The following is a 10,082-nucleotide window of genomic DNA, read 5'->3' as shown; positions in this document are numbered from 1 at the left end:
TATTCGATACGGTATTACCTAATTCCGATATACTTAGTGCATAGTATAGCGTAAGTACATATATTATATATATATGAGTTGTATTCGATACGGTATTACCTAATACACTTATACTTAGTGCATAGTATAGCGTAAGTACATATATTATATATATATGAGCTGTATTCGATACGGTATTACCTAATACACTTATACTTAGTGCATAGTATAGCGTAAGTACATATATTATATATATATAAGCTATATTCGATACCATATTACCTAATACACTTATACTTAGTGCATAGTATAGCGTAAGTACATATATTATATATATATAAGCTATATTCGATACGCTATTACCTAATACACTTATACTTAGTGCATAATATAGCGTAAGTATATATATATATTATATATATAGACACACACGCCCACTTCGTAGTACTATTCATCCCTTGTATTACAAAAGTATTAACGACTTACATTTATATTATTTACTATATATTATTTACATAGTAAATATAAAAGTGATTTTTAATTTTGACCATATAGAGACCAACTTTGGTCGCTAACTGTAAATGAATTTAATTTAGCGACCAAAGTTGGTCACTAACTGTACATGAATTTAATTTAGCGACCAAGTTTGGTCACTAAATTTTAATCAGATTTATTTATATTTTATATAATATTTAAATTAATAATAAAAATTATTAAATGTTAGAACAGGGTCCCACATTTGCGACCAACATTGGTCTCTATTTAGTTAAGCGACCAACTTTGGTCGCTAACTTTTGAATTATATTTATTTATATTTTATAATTTATTTTAAATAAATATATATTTATTGAAATATAATAATTGGGTCCCGCTTTAGCGACCAATGTTGGTCGCTATCAACTTATCCTTCAGTTAGCGACCAACTTTGGTCGCAAGTTTTAAATTATATATATTTATATTTTATAAGTTTTATAAAATAATAATAAAATTATTAAAAAAATTTATGTGGGTCCCGCTTAAGCGACCAACATTGGTCGCTAATCTCAGTACATCTTTGACCAAACAAGTCTGACTAGTCCAGTCAACAGTTTGACTAAATTTGCGACCAAATAGCGTCCAACTTTGATCGCTAAAGTATTTCAAATATTTTTTTTTATTATTTTCGGCAGTTTGGCGACCAACTTTGGTCGCTTTTTTTGACAGACCAAATTTGGTCGCTAATCTTTGGTCGCTTTTTACAGGGATTCTAGTAGTGATGTCAGCATAACTAATACCAACATAACTAATACTAACATTACTAATTATACACCCTATTCAGCATTATTCCTATGCACCCTACCAAACGACGCCTTAGAGTGTTAGATCTTGACAGAATACACGAAAACAAAAAGCTCTTGATTTTAATTATGTATAATTGTATATGACTCCCCCGAGAAGCAATCCAAAATAACTACTGTATACTTTCCCGAATACAGAAGCTTTTAAGTACGTACAACAATTAATGAGTATTGAGAATTCAATTGACCTGCCAAATTTCATTTTTGTTTCCTCCCTTTAATTTTGGCTTAACTAGGTTCATCATTGTTATTGGTGATTCTTTATTGAAATTTTTTTTAGTCTATCTCTATAATATATCACTTAATTCTTGTTGACTTAAAAATTTGTCCTAACTCATTGTTTTCAATATTTTTGAGAATACGCGGGTTTAAAATTTTGACAACATTGTACTAATTAATATTCTGAATACATATATGTTATTGTTAAAAAAATGAATGAGTCGGGAGAATAAGATTTTTTGGTAAAAAGTATATCATTAAATTTGAGGCGAATAATTTGTAAAGGAAGAAATGAGATCCCATATTTTCTGGAGGAAGAGAACAAGTCATACAAATTAAACTGGTGGTATTGACAAAGTAAAAATATACCACTAAAATAGAGAGGATAGACAGTTGATTTCGGATCATCACATTCCAAGAAAAATTTAAGGTAATCCACACAAATATATTGCTCCTCCTTACTATAAATAAGAGAGAAATGACAAGCCAGAAACAACAGGAAATAAACACAGCCTTCTCAATTAACCCCTTAGAGTTCTCTCTTGTGTAATTAAGGAGAACCAAAGGGGTTTTTTCATAGGGAACTCCCTTTTGATCGAAAAATCCCAAAAAAAGAAGAAAAAAAACAAGAAAATGGCTAATAAGAAAGTGGTCATTGGTGGAATAGCCTCAATTCTTGTGGTGGCTTGTGTTGTAGCAGCATGTGTTACACTCACAAAAAATGATGAAACTTCATCTTCTGGCCAAGTCACAACTTCTACAAAATCAGTAGAAGCTATGTGCCAACCTACACCTTACAAACAAACTTGTGAAAAAACTCTTTCCTCAGCCAAAAATGCTTCTGATCCAAAGGATTTTATCAAAGTGGCATTTGAAGCTACTGTGACTGACATTAAAAATGCAATCATGAATACTGATTTGATCATGCAAGCTGCTAGTGATCCTAAAACCAAAGACGCGCTTCACGCTTGTGAAGAGCTCTTTGATCTTGCCGTTGAAGATCTAAGGACTTCTATATCGAAATTGGAAAGCTTTGATCTTACAAAGATTAAAGACATCGTCGATGACCTTAAGACATGGCTTAGCGCTGTGGTCGCTTACGAGGAAACTTGCTTGGACGCTTTTGAAAAAACAGATGGTGATACAGGTGAGAAAATGGTGAAGTTATTGAACACAACTCGGGAGCTAAGTATCAATGGTCTAGCCATGGTCAATAGCTTCGGTGAAATGATCACACAAACCACAGGCCTCACCCGAAAATTGTTAACTAGTGATGAATCTTCGTTTGTTGAGGCTAGCAACCGTAAGCTCCTTCAAATATCTAACGCCAAGCCTAACGCCGTGGTTGCTCAGGATGGTAGTGGACAATATAAGACCATTACTGATGCACTTAAAGCTGTGCCAAAGAAGAATACAGAGCCATTTGTTATCCTAATCAAGGCTGGTATATACAAAGAATACGTTGAAGTCCAAAAAGGCATGACAAACGTTGTGTTTATTGGTGAAGGCCCAACCAAGACCAAAATTACTGGTAATAAGGCCGTCAAGGGACCTGGCATTGGTTCAACTTGGCATACTTGCACTGTTGGTAAGTCTTTCTCTCTCTCTCATTCTCTTTTTCTCAAATTAAGTTAATAGTGATCGAGTAACTTAACTTAGAAATTAAATTAATTGTTGGGTGCATGCAGGTGTGAGTGGAGAAGGTTTCGTGGCTAGGGATATAGGATTCGAGAACACAGCAGGACCAGCACAAGAACAAGCAGTTGCACTACGAGTGAATGCTGACAAGGCAGTTATCTACAACTGCAAAATCGATGGTTATCAAGACACACTATACGCACACTCTGGTAGACAGTTTTATCGCGATTGTATCATTTCAGGAACCATAGATTTCGTGTTTGGTGATGCAGCAGCCGTATTCCAAAACTGCAAATTAATAGTAAGGAGGCCAGGTGATAACCAGAGCTGCATGGTAACTGCTCAGGGAAGGACCACGCCTGCTTCGAAAGGTGCATTCGTTATACAAAATTGTGAGATCAAAGCAGAACCAGAGTTCCTAGCAGCAATACCACCAAAGAAGGCGTTTCTTGGACGTCCATGGAAGGAATATTCACGAACAATAATCATGCAATCGTTTATCGACGGATTCATTGATCCAGCAGGGTGGGCTCCATGGAATACAACTGAGTTTGGAATACATACTTGTTGGTACGCTGAGTATCAGAATAGAGGTGCAGGAGCTAGCCTTGACAAAAGGGTTAGTCATTGGAGAGGTTACCAGAGGGGAATTTCAGGAGATGTTGCAAATTCATTTACTGCTGGTGTATTTATTAATCCCACAGACAATACCTTCCTTCCTAAGGCTGATATTCCCTATGAGGCTGGCATGATGAAGGTGTAATTTTTTTTTTTTTCTTTTGATGTAACCTTCAAAAAAATTACAATTACTACTTCATTATGTTTATTCTTTTCTGTTTTGTCCCTTAATTGGGACTACTATTTTGTTTTTGCTCCTGTATTTGAATAAAATTATTGAATAAGAGAATATGAGTTTTCTTGACCAATATATATTTTGTCTTTCTCTAGTGTCCAATAATACAACAATAGTCTAACAAGTTCGGATCACTTGTATAAATCTTCACACATCCGTTTAAAAATAAAAGCTCACCGACAAGGGTGGTAGTGAATGCATAATAAATTTTCTTTTTTAAAATTTATAGAAGCAATACTTTTCGTTTAGACTAAAATGTAAAACTTTTCCCTTTTCCATCAATTTGTTTATTAAATAAACGAGTAAATTTCATGGTTGGTCATTTGATTTAATTTTGTGTATATTACGCAAAAGTCATTTTTCTTCTTTTTATTACGTAAAAATCATTCAACTTTGTGTATTACCCAAAAGTCACTTTTCTTTCTTTTGTTACACAAAAAATTATCTTACTTTGCTCTGTTCACAAAAGTCACATTGGCAAGATTTTATAATACTTTTACTTGAAAGCTATTATGTCCTTGACATTAATCCTCTCATTTATGTAATAACTTCTATATTATACACTATATAATATATTTTTACCTAGATATTTTACTTATTATTAATTTTAAATTATTTTATTTCTTATTTTTATAGTATATCTGTACATTTAATTTCTCCATGGCACTCCATTTGTTTAATCATATTCAAACATGAACATATTTTTAAAATAAAAATGATAAAAAAATATTTATATTTAATATTTATTTAAAATAATAAAGACATATTTTTTTAACAAATGATAGCTTTTTATAGTCAATAAAGTTTTTTAAAATTTTTTAAAGATATTTGTATTTAATATTAAGCTTTTTAAAGCTTTATCTGTTAATATTATTTATTTAAAAGTATTAATCTGACGTGTCATTTTGCTAAATGTGAGTATTTTATTTATTAAATTAATGGGTATGGCTTGGCTGATAAATCAATGAACTTTGAATTTTTAATTTTCATTAAACATATTTTATTAAGCATGATTAAGAATGTGAACTTGAGATTTGTTCACGCTAATGTTACTGACAAATTTAATAATGCTACTTATATATTATAAAATTTAATATTTAGAAAGAATTAAATGTACGAGTATATTACATAAATAGGAAGATTTATAATGTCAAGGGCATAATAGACTTTTCAAGTGAAAAGTTTGTAAAATCTGATCAAAGTGATTATTGTGATAACTAGAGCATAGTAAAATATTTTTTGTGTAACAAAAGAAAGAAAAATGACTTTTGGTTAATGAACACAGATTTGAATGACTTTTACGTAACAAAAGAAAGAAAAATGACTTTTGAGTAATGAACAAAAATGTGAATAACCATCCATGAAATTTACTCTTAAATAAACTGGTATATTTAACTAAAGAAATCGAGCAGATATATAGAACCTCTCGATCAAATAATATTTTTTTCAACTCTCTTGAAATGCAAATTTTGATTCACGCGTCATGTTTCGAGAATTTAACTATCTAACTGGTGAAAATTTAATGCTTCCACAATTTGTATGAGAGGCTTAAAGAATGCACTTTATGGCTGGTAAAGACTAAAGGAGGCTATTATAAGTTTTAGTGGATACAATTAGGTCCCTATGCTTTTCAATATAAGTTCTTTTATTTATAGATTTGAGTATTTGTGTGTGCCCTTTTCAATTCAGTCCCTGCCAATTTTGTTAGAGCATAGAAGCGTAACCACTTTTTTTGGGAGCTTAGACTAGTATTTATAAGAGCCAAGGGCTCACACCTAGAAAGGATTGAATGAGAATATTGTTAGCTCCTATTAGTTTTACTTTGTTCTTAACCTAATTTTTAGCTCGATCTTTGAATTTTAGCTCAGATCTGTCACGATCCGGATTTTCCACCCTCGGGAGTCGTGATGGCGTGGTAAGGTGACAACCAGTCCATCCCCAGTATGACATCGAAATCGACCATGTCCAGAAGTAATAAGTCTACTCGGGTCTCAAGACCCCCAATTAGAATCACCCACCGGGGTGGACACATAAACAAGAGCACTTAGAGAATCACCGGGCATGACCAGATACGGCGCAAAATAAGACGGCACATAAGAGTAGGTAGACCGTGGATCAAATAGCACTGAAGCATCCCTACTACAAACCAGAACCATACCTGTGATGACTGCATCGGAAGCCTCAGCCTCCGGCCTGGCTGGAAGAGCATAAAATCGGGGCTGGGCCCCACCGCTCTGAACTACATCTCTAGGACGGCCTCCTACTAGCTAGCCTCCACCTCTAGCGGCCTGACCTCAGCCTTTAATACCTCTACCTCCACCTCTAGCTGGCTGGGCAGGCTATGGAACACTCGGTGCCGGAACCATGGCACGAGAACCCTGATGCTGAGAGCTGCCCGATGCTCGAGGACAAAATCTAGCAATATGACCTGTATCACCACAAGTATAACAAGTCCTCGGCTGCTGAGACTGCTGACCCTGACGACCTGAATGGCCACCCCGGAAACTCTGTAGCTGCGGTGCACTGATAGGAGTTGGTGGTGCACTGTAGAACTGCTAATCAAAATACTGTATATGAGAACCACGGCAAGCTGAAGCACCATGAGAAATCTGAAGTGCCGACTGAAAAGGCCTAGGAGACTGGCCTCTACCATACGAATCCCTGCCTCCAGACGAGGTACCACTGACTGCCTGAATGACGAGGCCTCTTGTCAGACCCTTGACCACCTCCCTGTGACAAAACCATCTCAACCCTCCTGGCCACATTGGCCGCCTCCTGGAAAGAAATCTCACTCCCCGTCTCCTTAGCCATATGAAGTCGAATAGGCTGGATAAGTCCCTCAATGAACCTCCTCACTCTCTCTCTTTCACTGGGAAGTATAAACAGAGCATGACGGGCCAACTTGATAAACCTGGTCTCGTACTGAGTAACGGTCATGGAACCGTGCTGGAGGCGCTCAAACTGCCTCTGATAGTTCTCCCTCTGAGTGATAGGAAGAAACTTCTCCAGAAATAGCTGAGAGAACTGATCCCAAGTCAAAGCTGGTGACCCAGCTGGTCCAGCCAAACAATAATCTCTCCACCAAGTCTCGGCGGATCCAGACAAACGAAAGGCACCTCATGACAGCTGTCCAAATAATTCTGGGGATCCTCAGAAGATGTACCGACAAAAGTAGTAGTAAAGAGCTTGGTGAACCTGTCCAACCTCCACAAGGCATCTGAAGCTGTAGTTGATCCATCACCGGTCTGAGCTGCTGCTCGGATGAAGAAGCGGTACATGACCTCGCCATTCGTGAAAGAAAACGAGTAGAGGGTTCATTTTAGCAGTGGGAGAACAAAATCACACGACAGAGAAGAATAGATGTGAAGTTTTTCCTAACTCTGCAGCCTCTGAGGATAAATACAAACGTCTCCGTACCGATCCCTCAGACTCTACTAAGTTTGTCCGTGAATTGTGAGACCTAAGCAACCTAGAGCTCTGATACCAACTATAGATACTCGTCACCATGCCTATACGTCGTACTCAATACATAACACATAGCATATAAGACCAAACTCATATTCCCTCAAGCTAAGGTTAGACCAAACACTTACCTCGATGCATCGTACAGAGTTCAAGCCTCAACTATAGCTTTACCTCTTGATTCCACCATCAATTCGCTCGTATCTAGTAACAAGTTACTTTGTTACATCAATAAATGCTAAACAAACCAGTCCTAATGTATGAAAATAAGTTTTCTAAAGTTTTTTCCCAAAAAGCCAAAAATCGACCATGGGCTAGACTAGTATTTATAAGAGCCAAGGGCTCACACCTAGAAAGGATTGAATGAGAATATTGTTAGCTCCTATTAGTTTTACTTTTTTCTTAACCTAATTTTTAGCTCGATCTTTGAATTTTAGCTCAGATCATACCAGCGGCATCAAAGACCAATTCTCTCAGTATGTACATATCCATGGATTCAGAGTCGAAAGAGGTGATGCGAATGTTGGATAGGATGGCCATCAACATGGCGAACTACATGGTTCGCACGAATTAGGTGGAATTAGATCACGAAAAATCTTTTTGTAGGGATGATTATTGGGGCGGGGCAGGGCAAGCTTTAGCCTGCTAAACTTTTGACCCGCCATGCCCTGCCCTATTTAGCATTTTTAAAATTTTTGCCCTGGATTGCCCCGTTTAATCTTTTTTTTTTGCGCTTTGCAATGTTGTATTTTATTTTACTAGAGCTCTATATTCCCTTTTCTAATGATAGCTAAGAATATGAAATTGGCACACTAATACTTTTCTCTTCATTTTGTTCATTTTCACCAAATTCTTTATTTAGTAACTAGATGGACGGTGTCCGTGCTGTGCACGAGCATATGCCCGACATCGTTAGTTGTCATTTGTCCAGTTAACATATTAATGCTGAGAATTTGTACTTATTTCAATCGTGTAGCATGTCTGCTGAGAAAGGAATCTTTTCTCCTTCATACTACTTTTTGGTAATAAGGGATTTGGATATTATCATAACAAAAACTTAATAGTCTTAAACAAACATTCCTTATTACATAAGGGTAGCTATATTATCAAATCTGGCCAAATTATTGCACATATTATCCATTGAGTCTGACAAAATTTGTCACTTCTTTATATGCTAGAATAGCTAAACTAACAGATGGAGAAAAACTGGATGATGAACAATGGCATTAGGGTTGGCCTGCTTGGAACCCTCCTTCTACAAAAGATGTGCCACCATGTTCCCTTGCCTGAAGTTGTGTCGTGTTGTCAGGCTCCCTAACATTTGCATTAATAATCTGCAGTCATCAACGATAGAGGCATAAGTAGGCGTTGGATTTCTATAATAATATTAGCTCCATTGAATTAGTCTCCACATCCAGTGGGTGAAACCTCTCATACAACCAATTCTAGACCTTGTCATAGTGTCAGTAGCCTTCATACTATAAACATCCATTGAGGAACAAAATATTTGTACAGGATCACTAGAAAATTATGAAATATGTGCTTGCAACATAGTAAATTCTTTCATACTTTGTATCCTTCTTGAAAGTCGATTATTCCACAAACTTTTGTTGTTATAAACTTCTTTTGTAGTAGTATTCAACAAAAGAATTAGAACCTGTTGGTAGAGAGCTTAAGCAACACTGAAGAAGCAGACGCAGAATGTTTCTAGAAGCAACACTAAAACACGTCTCATGAAGAGTGATGGTAGAAAGAGCTGCAATTGAGAAATGGAAAAATGCCCATAAGAAATGATGATATTACTAAAATACTCTTCATCGTTCATAGACACCATCAATTATTGTTGGCAGAATACATAGACAGACACTTTAACTATCAAAGAAATTTTACTTGAACATCTCAACTAAGATTTTCCACCGGAACACTTTTACTATACCTTTTCTGCACTAGTTTAACACGTCCGACCTGAGTTTATAAAAAAAATTCACGCGCGTTATTACGCGCTGCTAGCTTGGATAATGTAACCAATAAAAAAATTCCACGGTTTTTACAATGACACATAAGACTTTTTTACCGGGTAAAACCAAATATAATTACCCTCTTCCTAATAAGCCTCTCATTTTTACACATTCCTAAAGACAAACGACCAAAAAAAACCTAAGTCCCAAATTCGATTCCAGTAAAATCCGTCCAAAGCGATATATGTCCATTGATTCTGCTTCGTTTTCATTCGATATTCAGTGGTAATTAGTGCTATAGGTTAATATTTGTTCGATTTACCTTCTATGCATGAAGAACCATCATCAGGGGAAGAGGTACTGACTTGTTCAAGTGTCGCTTGATACTCATGATTGAAGTGCTGAAAGGGTATGTCTTTTTAGTGTTTTGTGTTGTAGTCATTTTAGTGGTGGGCTTTCGTGCGAGTTGGGACTGATTTGGGACCACACATATGATCTCGAATATTACTTTTGATTTTACTTCCCGTTCATTAGCCACGGTAGGTTCCACCTTCTGATGGAGGGCGTACAATGTTGTTGTGAGACTATTTTTTTACATGACCATTTCTCTTTCAAGTTACCATGTTTAGGCTGAAG

The 10,082-nt window shown here is 36.0% G+C and overlaps 1 protein-coding gene across 1 annotated transcript; it reads left to right on the top strand.

Moving 5' to 3' along the window:
• The first annotated feature begins 2,028 nt into the window (after nucleotides 1-2,028).
• Nucleotides 2,029-4,101, top strand: LOC109217354 (pectinesterase-like). Its single transcript, XM_019381594.1, has 2 exons — nucleotides 2,029-3,123; nucleotides 3,224-4,101. The coding sequence occupies exons 1-2, from the start codon at nucleotides 2,169-2,171 to the stop codon at nucleotides 3,934-3,936; spliced, it is 1,668 nt and encodes a 555-aa protein (XP_019237139.1). The 5' UTR covers nucleotides 2,029-2,168; the 3' UTR covers nucleotides 3,937-4,101.
• The last annotated feature ends 5,981 nt before the right edge of the window (nucleotides 4,102-10,082 follow it).

Source organism: Nicotiana attenuata, unplaced genomic scaffold, assembly GCF_001879085.1.
Source record: "Nicotiana attenuata strain UT unplaced genomic scaffold, NIATTr2, whole genome shotgun sequence".
Lineage (NCBI taxonomy): Eukaryota > Viridiplantae > Streptophyta > Magnoliopsida > Solanales > Solanaceae > Nicotiana > Nicotiana attenuata.
The sequence above is the reverse complement of the archived record's forward strand: the minus strand, read 5'-3'. Positions and strand labels throughout refer to the sequence as shown.